Consider the following 18,193-nt stretch of genomic DNA (forward strand, 5'->3'; position numbering starts at 1 on the left):
GTGATTATAGTGAAACATATATCTATAACCAGCTGAAGGTTGTGTTTTTGATTAAATTCAATCTAGTTACACCATTCATAAGAAAGAGAGGAATGAAATATGCGATAAGGCAAACAAAAGGTATATTGTTGTTGGTGATGTACAAACAACAAAGGCCACTCGAATCGACTCAAATTTTTAAGTAAATGTTGTCCTTAATTTAAATTCTTAGTAATGTTTTCTTTAGAACGCTCCATTGGGCAGAGCATAGATGATTCTGTAACTTTTAGATGGTGTGTATCTGTGACTTTAATAAATTTATGTTCTATCATCAACTGAGAAACTTCCTTTAAAGATGTACACCTACTCTGCTTCTGCCTAACTTTCATTTTATTGTCCGTTGTGTCATCTGTAAATTGGGTTACATACCAATGAATCCATCATCTCATGTGGAGCATCAAAATAAAATCTTCCAAAAATTTGGCCAAGAAAATTTCTTTCTTCCATACTCTGCTTTCAAACTTTTCTTTGAATACTTACTTTTGATATATCATCCCAAATCTTGAATAAGGCAGCTATCAATGCTTGACAGTTGTTACAACTATCAGCTAAGAGGTTGTTCAACGTCATTGCAGCGTGTCATTTCAACTAGGCAGTAAGATGAGTAACTTACTATTCACTATTCCACCTGTCCACAAGTTATTTTGAATTGAGACTGATATGCCATCCGTTGTCTTTTCCACCAAATGGATGATATTTTTGGATTGCCCAGCTAAACTCTGGAACTGGATTTTGAAGTGACATAATTGGAATATCCCAGGAGGGTTCTGCAGTCAACGATAGTACAGTAGTAGTGGTAACAGACGGTGACCAAACAGTTTCTTCTCTTGTATGTTTTGTAATAAATAGTATTTTATGTTAAAATTCTTAAACAGATGAGAAAGAAACTATATGTGGCTGGTTTGATTTTTCCGGTTACTAGTTCATTTTCCAGAGGTTTTATTCCGGATGTTCTTTTTTACCTCAGTTATCTCTTTTTGTACTTCTTTAATTTTGTCATTACAGCCTTTCTCTACTTTGCAAAATTTTATCATCACAGTTTTTCTCTTTTACTTCAATTTTTGTTGTTGTAATCCCTCTCTACATTTCCAGTAGCCTTGTCGATCTTTCAGATTTATTCTCATTCTTTATTTTTAAATATTAGGTTTCTTTCTTTAAATTAAAATGTATATCTTGTTCATCTAATTTTTGTCTCTTTCTTCTTGATCTTTGTTTAAATTTGTGTCGTAATCTTCTGTTTTATTTTATTTTTAATTATTTAATCATCTTTAGTAAACTTTCATTCTTGCTTTGTGAATGATTTTCAACCATGAAATTTGGTCAAACTTCTATTTTACTTTCACCAAAATAATTCTATTTTAACATCTAAAAACTTAACATCATGCTGTAATGTATTCTATCGTTTGGAGGTTCATTTCTGGACCAATCAAAAAATAAAGGTTTCTTCAAAATGAGCCATCCTGATACAAGACTTCTTTGAAGTGCTCGAAGTAGATTGAAGATTTTTTTAAAAATAGTTTTAACATAGTAAGGCTGTTATTAGTTATATATAATTAAACACAACACTTAAACTGGTTCAGTAGGGGCTTCCAGTAGATGAAAGTAATTAAGGTGATTCTTTTAATCATCACTTGAGTACAATAAGCTATAAGAGTTACAGTACTTACATTTGTATTTGCAAAGCACTTACAGTTGCCGCAACTTATCACACTTACACGCATCAAAACAAACTGATTTATGCTAACGGTTTACTCTGAAAAGAAACATTTCGTCTACAGTTTGCGTATATAGATTGTTGAAAGGTATTCTAAGTTCAATAAACTCATACTCCATTTTTCTCAGGATGTTACCCACAGCTGTTTCACCTGTTTATTTTCTCCTTTTGATCCTTTCTATAATTCGTAATTTATATGCATTCTGTAATTTAGGGCTTTTAAATAAAGGTTGAAAATAATTTATGGGTTTGGTATTGGAGTTTTTAAAAGTGAACTACGGCTTATGCGCAAGTGGGTAATATGTTTAATTAAGGACCCTTAGATTCAGGCATAGCTGTCTCTAATTTTGAACTGCTGGCCAAAAGAAAGGAAATCACAAAGCGTTACCCGCCGTCACAATATTTTCTTTGTCTCTTTGAACCAAAAGACAGATTGCATGCTCCTTTTATAATGTATTAATATGGAGCGTGTAAAAAATATCACACCTAGAACCTTTGGACTTACGAAACGAAGCCCCTGGCCCATGTAATTTAGGCAGCAATATTTTTAACCTATTAAAAAAAAAGAAATTGCTGTTCCTACTTAAACGCCCGGCATTGCCAGGTGGTTAAGGCACTCGACTTATAATCCGAGAGTCACAGGTTCGAATCCCTGTCGCATCAAACATGCTTGCCCTTTAAGCCGTGGAGGCGTTCTAATGTGACGGCCAATCCCACTTTTCTTTGATAAAAGACCAGCTCAAGAGTTGGCGGCGGGTGATGATGACTAGCTGCCTTCCCTCTAGTCCACTGGTAAATTAGAGACGACTAGAGCAGATAGCCCTCGAGTAGTTTTGCGTGAAATTCAAAACAAACCAATCTTAGTTTAATTTGATTCATCATATTAGGTATGTTTTTTTTAAAAAAAGGTAATTAAGATTATCATGTTTTATTTATATCCTGATGTGTCTTTTTTTTGTAATATCTGTGACGTTTACTTAACAATGCAATTTGTACTTGGAATGAATTCCATTTAAGCTTGTGCCATTATTAAATCATCATAATTGTGCATTTTGTGTTTTCGATTCGCTTGTATACTTTGTCAAATAACGCCACTGTAACTGTACAGAAATCACTAATAACAACATTTCAAGTTTGTGATTGAGAGTGTTAGGTGCCTGTTCTTAGATAAGAATAAATTTGATGGTTATATAAAATTTGTTTATGAAGTGATATAACTTTGTTATCTGAAGACCTGACAGCCTTCAGTAACGTCCACAAAATGATATCGACTCGCCTTGGGACATTTTGGATTTGGATTTGTGGTTTCATTGCATGTCTACATCCCAGTAGATGGAGAGGTATTCGTGACCTAGTGGATAGACTACGCCTTTGGTGTTTTTCTGTTAGAAGCAGTAAGTATACCTTTTTTATTTTTTGTTTGGTATATCTTTCTAAAACACTTACAAGTAGATAGGGTGTTTTAGGTTTGAAATCACTTCGGGATGTTTTTCATATCTAGTTCATGTTGTCATCAGAACACTGCTTAGAATACAAGATCTTGTTACACAGCTTGCAAAACAGTCCGACCTTTTTTTGCGTGAAAAAAAAGAAACGAAATCTCACGCTTTTACGTTTTAACAAAGATTGTACTTAACATATTATTCATTGTGGCATACAGGGGGGTTGATCCTGGTGGGTATACATCCCCCCTTCATATTAGGTGGGTGGTATGGTGCATGCAATCATTCCCCCTACAGTTTGGTCTGCTGAATTGTTTTATTGCGTCACAGGCCACACAGCTCTCGTGTAGCTTTGCGCGAAATTCAAACACACACACACACACGCGTCACAGGCCTACAAATTGTGTGTTTGTTCTTGTGATTCTCGTGTTTTTACCAATCGAATTACATAATTAGGTCTAGATGTAGGCTTTTTTAGTAACCGAAATGTACATTTTTAATATAGGCGTGCTTCTAAGCTTTTCGATCTAAGTTATAGTTCGTAACTTCGTGAGTATCAGTCAGTAGGCCTAAGTATATATGCAAGTATCGTGGCAACAAGATTACTTTTTGACTGCATGTTTACAGCTTTCAGGTTCACGTAATCAGAAATTACCAATTTGCAAACTGAACAGTCCACATAAGTGGTTGCAAAAATTATCCCCCACACCATCGGGTGTAAAAAATCTACGCCCCTGGTGGCATAATAGTGAGTTACAGCCCCACTTTGATTTATCTTAAATGAAGAACAAATCATTAAACCCACAAACCCATGTTCAATACTCGTAATTGTCAAATACTACTGATAATTATTTCGCAAGGAGTTACAATGCGTACTACAAAGATAGCAAGAGTCGACAAAAACGTGAAATACAAACCGTTTGAACAAAATTGCGCTGAAGCGCTGTTTCTTCAATATGTTTGAGAATAAAAATATTGGTAACTAGAGGGACACTCGGTAGAACGCATACCTTCGTCAAGCAAAGTTAATTGTATTAGGCTCTCGAAAAGTACAAAGATCAGCCCGTATATTTGTCGTTATTAACGAACTATACTGGGTTGAACAATGAGAAATAACATTATGTATACGTCCACCGAGTTTCAAAATCTGATAATTTTTTACTAAGTTATAGAACAAAAAGTGTTAAAAACCGGTCCCCATGTTAATAGATGAATAGTTTTTAGTTTTTCATGACCTTGACTCTATAAAAGCTAAACACTTTTAACTTGGGTCATAGTCTAAATGTATACCAGTGTTCGTGAAAATCTATTCTGCCGTTTTCGAGAAATCTTGCTGACAAACACACAAATATAGGTGAAAACAGTCTTCGGCGGTGGAGGTAATAACAAAGTTAAGTTCAGTGAATCATTTCATTATCAATTTCTTTACATTTATATATCGGATATACCTTGGATATCGAAATGGCAGCTGTATGACGATAAAAAAATATCTAAATCGGATCAGTGAATATGGACGTATTTACTCTGTGTTTAATTCCTTGACTTTAATAGTAACTTGTGTTTCTTGTCATTCTCACAGCGTGGGAATGGGTCATTTTCTCGAGTTTATTACTATTATAATATTATTATGAACAGAAAATTGAGGTACGCTCATATGCCTTTTTCAGTGCCCGCTCAGCGTCGCAACAATAGCTTTTATTTGACTCACAGTGCAGTGATTCTCAAAGAGTCCTCCAGGTTGTTTACGTTTGTTTGTTTTTTGAATTTCGTCCAAAGCAACACGAGGGCTATCTGGCTAGCTGTCACTAATTTTGCAGCGTAAGACTAGAAGGAAGGCAACTAGTTATCACCACCCACCGCCAACTCTTAAACTACTCTCTTACCAACGAATATTGGGATTGACCGTTACATTATAACGCCCCAAGGCTGAAAGCATCTTTGGTTCGACGGGGATTCGAACCAGCGATCCTCAAATTACGAGTCGAACGCCTTAATCCACCTAGCCATGTCGGGCCAGGTGATCCACAATGCAAGTCTTATCAAAAAATTGGTAATGAGTTCGAACTTAGATTTTTAGGACTGTATCTGTCTGAGTTTTTTAGCTTAGGGCTCAGTTGATTCAAGAAAAATGAATCCTATATAAGTCTGAGTATAGAGAAATCTATTAAGGACCAACTATTTAAATAAAAAATTAAAATCAGGACATGTTCAACCAAGCATATAAATTAATATCTTCGTGAATTCAGACTCGTTCGATTAATCTCCACTAAGAACACAGGACTGAATCACTCAACATAACATTTTTTTCACGTTAATGCTAAATCGTTTAAATATGGGGTGTTAAAAATGATAATTTTAACTGTTTTTATCAGTTTTATTTAAACCCATTTTCTACCACATGAAAGTGTAGCGTTGTCTTTTGACCAATTTTAGGTGTTTGTGACTATGAATTTGAAACATAGAAACAACTTTTATCTCAAAGTTTGAAGCAAGTATTTAGTGGATGCTATTATGTTTTTCCGCTAGATGCAAGGGGTTAACTTAGTAAATAAAAAATATAAAAATGGTCACACACGAGATAGGTAATTGTAACAGAAAAGTAACTTACAATGGAAGATTTTAAGTGGAGCTTCGTACTAATTTGCCCTTTAGACATGTAGTTAAATTTTCTGGGACAGTTTAATGACGTAAACATATGGTGATAAGTTAACTCATTAGTAATTTCAATGTTATAACCTACGAATTATCAATCAATATGATCTGTTGCTTCTGTCATATTCTAACCTGTAATAAAAAAAACGTATTGTCTAACGTTAATTGTATTGTGTTCAGTTTAAACACAGTGTACAAGCACTACTGATGAGAAGTGCTATTCCTATAGATGTTTGTTTGGGATTGATTTTTTTTACACATTTTACTAAAGAGTGAAAAAAAACGTATAGCACCTTTACGTTATTAATTTGTGATCAATTACTAATAACCGTTACAGTTAGATGCCCATTTCTAAAACACTGAAAATTAGCTATAATCATCCGAATATGAGATATTCAAGAGAGATCTTGGACTAGTATAGTCTTGTGGTTAGGGCGCTTGACTTTCACTCAGTAAGTCGCGGGTTCGAATTCCTGGCACTGACAATATTCTCCCTGTTAACCGTGAGGAGTTACAACGTGACAGGTATTCCCACTATTCGTTGGTAAAGGCATATCCCAATATTTTATTAACGACTTCTAAACACTATTTTGCAGGGATAGGACCATAATGATCTTGACGAAAACAAAGTTCATTTCGTTACAAAATTTTTTTATATATTTATCATTCTTGATTTACGACAGTGAAACATTCATACAGACAAGTTCATTCATTGATTTGTATTTCACAGAAATATACAATGAATAAAATATTTGACAAAAATTGTTTGTATGTTTGTTTTGAATTTCACGAAAAGCTACACGAGGGCTATCTAAGCTAGCTGTCCCTAATTTAGCAGTGAAAGACTCGATGGAAGGCAGTTAGCTAGTCATCAACACCCACCGTCAACTCTTGGGCTACTTTTTATCAACGAATAGTGGGTTTGATCGTAACTTTATAACGCTTTCACAACTAAAAGGGAAAGTACGTTTGACGTCGGGTATTCGAACCCGCGTCCCTCAGGTTGGGAGTCAAGTACCGTAATCACCTGGCCAAGACAAGAAGGAATTTGTTGTTTCAAATTAATAAATGTATTGTAGACCTATTAATAATTGCAATAAATACTGTTGACCGATAGCACTCTATAGTTTGTGGCAAATGTATAACAAAAGATAGATCGTACTTAAATATGTTACCAATGTACTTAGTATTTTAAGCTATGGTACAACACACCACTTTCATTTTAAAAAAAAAATCCATAACTACAATTTTTAAGACCTAAAGTAATAAAACTAACTAATCCCTTTCTGTTTGATTTATTCAATAGAACCGCAGAAGAAGAAAAAAAGTTTTGAGTTAACTTGATGAAACTTTTACACATTTGGTTTGGATTCTTTGCAATGAATTCTCAGCCATATGGTCCGACATGGCCAGGTGGTTAAGACACTCGACTCGTAATCTGAGGGTCACGGGTTCGAGTCTCCGTCACACTAAACATACTCGCCCTTTCAGCCGTGGAGACGTTATAATATTACAATCAATCCCACTATTCGTTGGTAAAAGAGTTGGCAGTGGGTGGTGATGACTACCTGCCTTCCATCTAGTCATAAACTGCTAAATTAGGGGCGGCTAGCGCAAATAGCCCTCGTGTAGCTTTGTGCGAAATTGAAACCAAAATCGAAAAGCAAACCCAGCCACATATAAGCATCTTCGCTAAAGAAATACAGAGATCGTTCATGCCACTTTAAAATATTGATTAAGCAGTTTCTTGATTACAAGTGCTACACATCGGATCGTTTCTTGACACCAGGTATTTTTCACGATAAAAAAATAACTGAAGTATTTAGAAATTGTTTTTAAATAACAGAATTGAAAGTATAAACCTCCTACTGCACTTTGTTGTGAATACTTAAAACTGTCATAAGAGTTTATAACCATCTGGTGCATACATAAGTTTGAAACTCAAAGGGATGTTTTGTTTAGAGATCAGAAAAAAATTACATGTATATATGATTCATGTATCTATAGGAGTATCTCTTGGATCAGGAGAGAAGCAGAGAATGCTTGAATGGGTCCACAGTAAAATCCCAAATCTTCAACCACCGACCAATTTCACATCATGTTGGAAGGACGGCATAATGATATGTGCACTTGTAGAGGAATTAGTACCTGGTTCCTGTCCACGTTACGATCTTCTTAACGCCGAAAATAGCTTAGCCAATGTTAAATTAGGATTGAAACTAGTAGAACAAGCAACTGGCATCAAACCGGTGAGTACTATAGTATCACAGTGTCCAGAATTAGAAATACATAATTATTTTCAGTACTGCTGTCATAATCCGTCGAAATGTAACACAATATTTACAAGTTTTACACACGAAACCAACAAAGTGATCTTTATAGTATTTTTATAAAGCCTTTTGTTTTAAAAATTGTAAAAGCTTTTATGTTTTTTATTAATTAATCACAATATAATAAACTCCCAAATTATAAAAGCATTTTGAAAATTAACCTGTTTCTACTTTAGCTATTTTATTTTATTGTTTAATTAACAAAACATATTTGACAAATGAATAATAAAATTATATTATAATTTTGACCAACAACATTAAAAACCTCAATTACTTGCCTGCAAATTATGTTTGGCATTTTATTTTTCATATTAGAAACAATCAAATTAAGATAAATATTAAACTGAGATTTTACATAAAATGAATATCAACATAGTTAGAATTTTTATAGTGAATCATAAATAGCCTTCAGAATGAACAGATCATTAACGACACGAAAACTTTTAAACTGTTATTGGAAAAATGTCAACTTACAATTTGGATGAAAATAATGCTTTCTTTGCTCGAAAGAATAAATGTGATAACAAAAATGTAGTTGTATCTATATCTTTTTATGATCAGGGTGGAAAATTAATGAAAATATAACAAAAAAATAAAACTCTTGAAATGATAATAAAAGTATTCTGTCTTTCAGGGCGTAATGGCAGAGGAAATTGTAGAATGTCACTCAGGTACTGAAAGAAAGCTATTTTGTTTACTTTCTCAAATGAAGCTGGCAGCAGCAAAGCTGAAGATTAAAACAGTGCTGAAAAGACCAGTTATAGAAGTGAATAAACAGTTAGTTTTTGGGGAAGAACAAGATTGTATTGCTAAAGGAATGGGCTTAGCATTAGCAGTTCGTGGTCGTAAAGCACGATTCAATATCTATTTGAAGTCAACGACTAATCTTAATATAGTGATTGAAATCAAAGGTCCAAAAGGTACGTATTGCACCGAAAGAATTACAAATCGTTCTCCAAAACGAAAACGAAACGTTATTTCTACATCCAAGAAAGTTCATGACCCGTCTTCATCAAACGAATTTGGAGATGAAAGCAGACGTCAAAAAAATGACCAAATACCATTTGATTATGAAGTATTTCCAGGAAAACTTTCTTTGAGCTACACCCCACTTTGCACAGGCAAACACAGGTTAAGTATCATCTGGCAAGGTCAACATATCATGGGTAGCCCATACAACATCAATGTTGATGAATCAATTATAAACCATTCTTTGAAAACCAAAGTTCGACCTCCAAGAAGACTATTACTTCCACAACGACTGAACGATATTCATAGGCAGGATAGCTTTGATAGTCTCAGGTGCTTAGAGCAAAGCCCTATAAATCATTGCGTGTCTTGTAATCCTGAAAATAGTGACAAATTGTCTAGTTCTTCAACTCAAAAATTAGGCGGAGTAACTAAACGTCGCATTCTGAGACAAGTGGTATCTATAAATGGTCATAATGTTGTGGTTGAAGGGAATGAAAAGTTAACAGATGCTATTAAATGTTTCCCAGAAAGAAAAAATGCCAAATGTTCTGATGTAAATGAGAGCTTGAAACATAGCAAAACCGATTTTGAAGCTAAACCAATTAAACAAAATAGCTTCCTCACTCGACAATACAGTGTAGATTGTCAACATGTACAAGCTTTTTGTGCAGAAGAATATACTGATTTTACCAAATTTATTCAGAAGGAAGACAACCACTCACCGAAAACGGTAGCAAATAAACAATCTCTTCTATGTACCTCTAAAAGTCCAGAAAATATACAGAAAGAACCACTCAATGAAGAACCAAGTTCTGAAGTAGAAACACCATTAAATTATGTTAAAACTAAATTATTTCCTAAAAACAAAAAAGAAGATGATGAAATTGTGACAAGTTTTAAATCAACAACAGCAACTTCCAAAAATGACTATATTTATGAACAAGCCATGGAAAAAGACCAACATGTCACAGAATGCTCTGATGTTTGCTCAGAAAAAAGCCATAAGGTAAATCAGGAAATTACTCATTCAAACTCTTTTTATAAAGAAAGATTTACAGCAAATCCGATGTCTGCAAAATATGAGTCTCCACACACCAATAAAACTTGTTCTCACGAAGCTGAATTGAAAGAGATCCAACTTTTTGTTGAACGAGATCAAAATGAACGTAATTTTTGTAAAGAAGTTGAATCTAGCTTAACTCAAAATACAGACACTCTGTTCAAAACACCAGAGGATGCTCAAAGTACAATAAAAGTGCAACCAAAGTTCTCGTGCAGTTCCGAAGTAGAATATGTGCTAAATTGTTCAAAATCTCCAAACAAATTATTAGAATCCTCAGTCCTGATGACGTCCGACACGAACGTATATAAAAAAACACAATATTTCTTGCATAATGACCAAACTAAAAATAAGGAAAAACTAAATGGGGCCTCAGGGTTAGATAATTCCACTATAAAATCCAATGATATTCGTGAGAATTACTTAAAAGGTGAAATAAATAGGCACATACACGATTTGTCCTTTTCAAAAGTTAATCAGTCAGAATTCCCTAAGGATTTTAGCAAGAACGATCAATATTTTACATACAAAAATGGTTCAGATATGAATATTTCAAATGTTACAAGTTATTTCTCTGGATCTAGCCCTATTTCCTTTCCTGAATCCTCTCCAACCAGATACTGTAATCAGGGGATGGTGAAGGATCGGGTACAGAAATGGGAAAATTCCCTCACCAACAAACTAACAATAAATTTGCAAAATCCCAGCTATGGTGATAAAAGCATTAAATCTAATTCACTGTCTGATCTGACGTCTAACAGCCGAGACAGGGAGAGTAAAACTCAACCTATATTTTCTTCATTGCAACTGTTTATTAAAGAACACAATGCATTTGTACCAACGGAAAATACTAAAGACGACACCAAGGTAACTCCTTTAAAGAGCAAATGTGGAACTGAAAAAAAGAATCTGAGGTTGTTAGCCAGAATTCTGAAAATCTTGATGAGAAGGATAAATACAAATTCGGCAAACCAGCCTCAGGTGAAGCAAGCAAAGTATTTCATCATAGAGAAGATAAAACAGAAAAAATGACAGAATTTGAGGAAATACAGTGGAAAATGGAGCAAGGTATGAAGTTTGAAACAAAATAAATTTATTTCCAAAACGAAGCTCTATTTATTTCTTCGATGTACATGTTTATTTATCTTCCAATGTCTCGTCTGTGGTTGTGTTTCTTAGTAACAATGTTGTCTTTTTTTCTTCCTTTTTGTATTCGCTTCCCTGTTCAACCAAGTGTTTGTTTACAAGTTTAAAAATATCACCATATTTATTGGATTACGCCAAACTTAGTGCGGTTCTTCTCGTATTCCACACTTTATAAAAGAATTTGCATGAGTTTAATGTTTCTAAACAACGTATTCACCTGATTGGCTTGGATATTCAGTAATATACACGTACATTTATTTTGTTTGCAGCCCGGTCAGTTTGTCAGCAGCAGAAGTCAGATACACGTGAATCAACTTTCCAAAAAGGGAAACCCTTTCCCAATATTATTTCTTATTGTAACTGTCGAACCAAAACCACTATTGATACAGGAGTTCAAGTTGAAAGTAGAGACTTCATCGTGAAAGAGCAACAAGCGGCCGTTCCAAGCCTTTCGACGGTTCCTACATATAAAAAGGTAGACATAAGTACCTATACTATCAGCGGAATAAGCTCTGGATACCAGAGCTCTAGCTCCGCCTATGGAGGCAAATCCATCTCTTCAGCTCCTCTGTCCAGTTTTGGTTCTACATCTCAGATTTCAATATTTGGAGGTCAGGATTCAGATATTACTGAAGACAATAATAACATCGAACCTACCCAGACGAATGCAGGTGTTACTATAATTCAGTGTAATAAAACAAGTCGAGACAGGAGTAACAGTGAACCTCAAAATCGTGTAGGAACCTATAATGAGTTTGACAAAATTCTTCAAGAAAAGAAGACTGTAATGAACTGTGACTGCAACTTCGTAGTGAAAAAAAACCCTCTTTTTAATAAACCTTACCCAATTATGTTAAATGAAGATAACTGTTTGGTGGAAGGTCATGGTCAGTGTTTCCTGGAAAAAGAAACAGAAAGTTCCAAGGGATTCATTGACGATGAAATTCCAGATTATGCAACTTTGGTATTGGGCGACTACGTGTCGTTTACAGGTCTTGTAGATTCGGATAGACCTATTTCACATCAGGAACTCACCGCATTAGATTGTAAAGAAGAAAACAATAACGACAACTGCACATCTGGTGAGAAATATGAAACTCGTATACTTCTTCCGAGACCAGAAAAATGTAAGGCATTTGGAGCTGGAGTGTACTATGGTCAAGTTGGAGTGAAAAATCATTTTCAGGTGAGAAAAGGTGCAATCCAAAAAAAAATAGGCGAGTTAAGGTAACACTTTCTTGTCCAGATTCACAGATTTGTATTTCAGTAAAACCCTAAAAGAGATTTTAAAAATATAAATTTATTCTTCGCAAACAATTTTTAATTAGAATTAGGAAACAAGGTATTTTATCAAATAACTGAATACTGGAAACAGATGAAAAATTAGTAGCTTGATATTCTAATACAGTAATGAGTCACATATGAAGTTTATATTTTTAAAAAAATTGAAATCATATACACGCGAAATACTGTGTCGATTTTAATAACACCGTGCTATATCATCTATAATTTTACAGTATTAAAAGGTCTTGTGGTAAAGTATTTTGTTTAATTAATTATACAAGTTAAACTTCCTCTTATAAATTAAGAATGTTTGTTTTCTGAATTTCGCGCGCAGCTTCTCAAGAGCTATCTGCGCTAGCCGTCCCTAATTTGGCAGTGTAAAACTAGAGGGAAGGCAGCTAGTCATCACCACCCACCGCCAACTGTTGGGCTACTCTTTTACCAACGAATAGTGGGATTGACCGCATATTATAACGCTCCCACGGCTGACAGGGCGAGCATGTTTGGTGTGAGGGGGATTCGAACCTGCGACCCATATTTAAATTAAGAACAAAATAAGCATTGTTAGAAAAATCGACTTCAACCGGAGTAAATACTTGTTTTTCAGAAAGTATTATTTATTAAATGTATTCTGTTTTACAACAGTGTCACTACTAACTCGAATACAATAACGCAAAGTTTTATCATGGTCCAATAGATATTAATTGATTTAAAAAAAACCGTATGTACAACATATACTAAACACTTTAATTACACCAATTATTGTAAATCATATAAACCTGAAATACTGTGCAACAGTTCTTGCATTCCACCACACGCACACACGTTAAAGCTTATGCCAACTGTTTCAAGTAATTAACATTATTGTTGTACCACTGAGGCATAAAAAATGTATGTTTTTAAAAATAGTGACAGATCTTAACAACCTAATAACATTTGAAAAAGTTTTATTAAACTCGAAACGACAGTCTCTTTTCAATAGTGAAGAACAAGTCGCTAAATGCATTTTGGTGATAATTTTATTTGAAACTAAAAATTACCAGCATTTCTATAAAATGTTCACACTATCTTTCCAGGTGCGGACAGGAGAAGCTGGAAAAGGAAGCCTAACAGTAAGTATACAAGGACCAGGTAAACACAATGTTCTAGAGACCACAGTTACTTACATTGGAGATGACATGCATGAAGTAATGTATGAAGTTTCGGATCCCGGTTATTATATAATCTCTGTGAAGTGGTGTGAATGGAATATTCCAGAGAGCCCATTTATATGTAAAGTTACTTACTAGAACTGTCATAAGTAGTGTCAATAAGTCGAGCCATTCTTAATAATTTGAGAATAACCATACTTTAATTACGAATATGTAAGAACAAATCTGTAAAAAGTGTTACTTACATAGCTGAAACTTGGGAAATAGTAGTTTTCACAAGATATATGTACTGTTGTTTACATTGTACACTGTGTAGTGCACAGGATGTGTATCTGTTTATGATACATCTACGTTTGGTTCATTCACTAAACAAGTACACATTTAAATTATTTAGACAAAATTTTTCTATGCTGATATCTCGTTTAACACTATTATTTTACTACTACATATTAGTTCACTTTATCAGAAATCAATGATAATCTTTTTGTTTTGAAATTCACTAGAAGCTTGAAAGTGCACAAAAATGACAATGCTGTGAAGTTATGCTAAAACATTAAGAGAATTTAAGGATGGTATTTACTGTCTTTTTTTTATGTGAAAGATATGTAATTATAACACTTAATACCCATAAAATAGGCATTAAAAACAGCTGTATTTTGCTTTCTTTGAAACAATTAAAAAATTATGTTTAGCATATCATGTGATAAATGTTTTTCTTAAGACTTCAAGCCCTCTTTAAATAAAAAGTATGAGATATATGTTAAACATGTTAGGTGATTTAATTAGTAGTTTGGTTTTACAAAAGCATTTTGATAATTTTGAAAATAATTCAAAAATAAATTTGCCATGATATTCAATGGAATGCTCACGTCTAGATTTGAAAGTCTATGTTGATTATATCTGGATAATGTAGAAGTTGACAATGCATCAATATATGTGATGAGAAACTTTCAATCAACACCTTTCACACTCGTTATGTACGAGCACAAAAACTGTAAACGTTTCCACTTCTCCACTGCAAGATGTGGTTTATAAAAAAAGTTAGTCTAGTGCAATGTACTCAGTCTAAAAATTTCCTCTAAATAAAAACACAAATTATCATTGTAAAAAATTTAACTAGAGAAGGGTAGTTTTCAAACTGTGGAAACAGATTTTAACCAAGTTTAAAATTAAATGGTATGAATAATGTTTAAGTGAGCTCCATTTAGGAAGAGGTACAGTTAAAAATATAAACGATTTGTTATATAAAGGGGTCAACATAGTAATGTAACTATTTGTGTTTGTGTGTAAATAATAGTGGATAAGGTTTAAAACTAAATTAGAGATTGATATTTAAACCTATGACATTACTTTGCTAATACCTACCCTATTGTACAATACACCTACAAGTCTATTTAGAAATAAATATTCAAATTAATCTTCTACAACTAATGTAAATACATTCCCTGCACAAACATTATCTACATGTCACCAGTGTGTGAGCATGCGTGTGTGTGTGTGTGAATGTGTGTCAAGTATTCTTCAGAAAGCTGCATGAAGTGATTGCTGGAAATAAAAAACACATACACACAACAAATTTTGCACCGATTAAACAACTTTATTAACAGCATACACTGAGTCCTCTTTTGTAAATGGAAAAACCAGAGAGAATGGCTGTAATTTAAATTGTAAAATTATTTTATCACAATAAGCTATTTATTTTACCAGTTTGATAAAATAAGAGAAATGTTTGTTTCATAAGCACAGTTAGCATAATTAATTTTTCCCAGCTGCCATGACAGAGAGTATTAATTGTGTAAGACATAACCTGTTTCACCACTTTTGGTATGTAGTACTAATTATTGCAAGGCCATTTATAATAAATATTAAAATAGATTATTTCAACTACAATTAAAATAAGTTAACGTATTCCTGAGGAAAATCCTGAGGATGATAATGAAGTAAGAGCATCCAAATCTTGATCCACCTGATTATTCTTCAACTCTTGCAAAGTCTGCATGAATATGGTCCACTCGTCACTCTTGGGAGTTGCCAGTTGCTATCCAGAAATAAATTATTTTATTTATTTCACAAATTTCCTGATCATGAGAGTGATTCCTTAAAACTAATTTGCATATGACACAGTGAAATTTGCCAGAGTCCAATTTAGGTCTTCAAACAAAAGATGGTGACTAATTTAAAAAAGTAAGAAACTCACTTCTGACAAAACCAATTAAATCATTGAAGAACAAACTCAAACCAACCACATATGCATTGGTCTTAAATTACAGTAATGGTACTGTGCATTACTGATGACTGTATTTAAAGCACTCTTGAAAAACGTACACAAGTTATTCCTTACAAGTGTGAAATTCATACTTGGATATAACCGTTCCTAGAAAACTGACTTCAATAACTAAGAGCACAATATACAAAAGCATTCAAAAATAAGTAAAAGAATATGAGTCACCTGTTGTAATACTTAAAATGAAATCTCTACTTTCTTACATGTGATGTAATGATGTTAATGTTGTGTTTAAAATTACAACAGATTTACTCATTTGATCCAACAAATATTGTTCTCAACCCTTTCAAGTAAAACAACCACCAGGTATTTTTCAAAGTTCATAAGACGTATTCAATTTTAACAAGTTGGCTGAAAGCATGATTGGCGACTCTAAATTGACATCTAAATTAATAAATTAATTATTACTATTTTCTGTTGTTGAACAAAGCTACATAAGGGCTACCTGGGCATAATTATCCCTAATTTTGAAATGATGGACTAGAATGCAGTAATCAACAAAATCCACAAAAAATACTTTAGTGACTTGTTTGATCAAATAGTGCAATTTGGCCATTATTCTTATAAAATACTGAAGGGCCAAAGTGCAGAGTGTATTTCTGAAGTAAGTGGTTGCAAACCACGAATCTTTACATTTACAATTCATGTAAGCTAACTACTGGGTTATGCCTGGCCCCAGATGTTAGTCTGTAAATAAAGCTATACAGAAAGTTGCATAAGAAGAAACTTCAAATGGTACAAAAATAACCAACTGACTGAAAATGACATTCCTGATTATTACAACATTTTTTACAAAACAATTTTTTTAATCAATAACCTGATGAAGAATTGTAAAAATGTGCCAATGTCTATGTTTTTAAATAATGAGAACTTTATAGTTTAATTTCTTTCAGAAGGACTTGCCAATAACTTTCTACAAGTTGAAACTTTTTTCTGTACAACAAACAATGTTTGGAACAGTTAAATGAACTGAAATAGAAATATATTTAGAATCAGTGACTCAGAACATTTTCAGACATGCTTTAAGTAGAAAAACATTATTTTATTAGGTTGAGGAATAATTCGTGAGCATTTTTAAATAATTTAATTGAAGCATTACATGCAAGACTATACAATACTTCAATGAATGAACACATTACACCCAAAACATTTATTATGATACTTTATTTCATGTAATACCTAGGTATATAGTATGCATTGTTTTAAACGAAATTGCAAGATATTAAATGCGAAAAGCAGATGGTGTCGAAAATGCTCAATTTTGTCCACTTGACATTCCATTTAATGAGCTGAAAATGAAAGCAAAAATTAAAGACATATGAAAATCAAACACACCATCTATTAGAGCAAAAAATTATCTACCAAATGACATGAAATATTTTGCGAAAGCGTTTCATTTATGAATATATTTTTTTAACTTGAAAAAACGCTCACGAATTATTCCTCAACCCAATACATTAATTTGCTATTATATTTTAATTATACTATAATATGGTGTTTGTTTTTGAAAATAAACAAAACTTTTAATTCAACACTCACCTCTCCAACATCATAGATCCAAATTTTGCCTGCATCATCACCAACAACTACTTGGTAACCAGCAGGGGCCCACATCACACGGTTTAAAGCTGGACTACCATCAAGAACTACACTGGCCGTTGGAAGCTAATCAAAGAAATGTCATGGTGCAGATAAACTACTGAAATAAATCTCAATACTAAAATATATATAAAATGATATTACTATATTTACTAGTAGGGCTTTGTTTCAGTAGAACTTCTTACTCTAAAAATCTCGCTTCAGTAGCATAAGAAGCAGGTGGGGTCCTTTTCAATGTATTATGGTAAAAATGCATCAAAATTGAGAAAATTACTCTCAGGAAAAAGGAGAAAATATGAAATTTAATCCAGAACTGTAAAGTCAGCTTTGGACCCTAGATGTAATTGGTGAACCTGTGACATGCATTCCCTTGTTTGGTCAAATAAACGTTTAGTACCTCAAGTTTCAGTATGCTTCCTACATCTCTGCACTCTTACACAACTTCTTCAAATATATATGAAAAAATATGCTGGGCATTTATTAACTTGTAGAAATTGCAAAACTAAAAATCATACACATT

General features: G+C 33.4%; 2 protein-coding genes across 23 annotated transcripts in view; one reads left to right on the top strand and one right to left on the bottom strand.

Moving 5' to 3' along the window:
* LOC143231390 (uncharacterized) overlaps window positions 1-14,484 on the top strand; it is a 28,812-nt gene extending 14,328 nt beyond the window's left edge. The window contains exons 2-6 of the mRNA XM_076465936.1: window positions 2,986-3,147; window positions 7,855-8,096; window positions 8,812-11,238; window positions 11,597-12,541; window positions 13,716-14,484. Coding sequence (XP_076322051.1) covers window positions 2,986-3,147; window positions 7,855-8,096; window positions 8,812-11,238; window positions 11,597-12,541; window positions 13,716-13,928 — 3,989 coding nt within the window. The 3' untranslated portion in view covers window positions 13,929-14,484. The remainder of the gene's footprint in view (window positions 1-2,985; window positions 3,148-7,854; window positions 8,097-8,811; window positions 11,239-11,596; window positions 12,542-13,715) is intronic.
* Window positions 14,485-15,366: 882 nt separating this feature from the next.
* The window catches only part of LOC143232734 (cytoplasmic dynein 1 intermediate chain 1-like), a 65,154-nt gene continuing 62,327 nt past the window's right edge, over window positions 15,367-18,193 (bottom strand). For all 22 annotated transcript variants that reach the window (XM_076468491.1, XM_076468513.1, XM_076468509.1 and 19 more), the window contains 2 exons: window positions 17,614-17,739; window positions 15,367-15,828 (listed from right to left, as the gene is read on the bottom strand). In XM_076468491.1, the coding sequence (XP_076324606.1) occupies window positions 15,691-15,828; window positions 17,614-17,739 (264 nt within the window). In that variant the 3' untranslated portion in view covers window positions 15,367-15,690. The remainder of the gene's footprint in view (window positions 15,829-17,613; window positions 17,740-18,193) is intronic.

This window comes from Tachypleus tridentatus, chromosome 11 (genome assembly GCF_004210375.1).
Source record: "Tachypleus tridentatus isolate NWPU-2018 chromosome 11, ASM421037v1, whole genome shotgun sequence".
Lineage (NCBI taxonomy): Eukaryota > Metazoa > Arthropoda > Merostomata > Xiphosura > Limulidae > Tachypleus > Tachypleus tridentatus.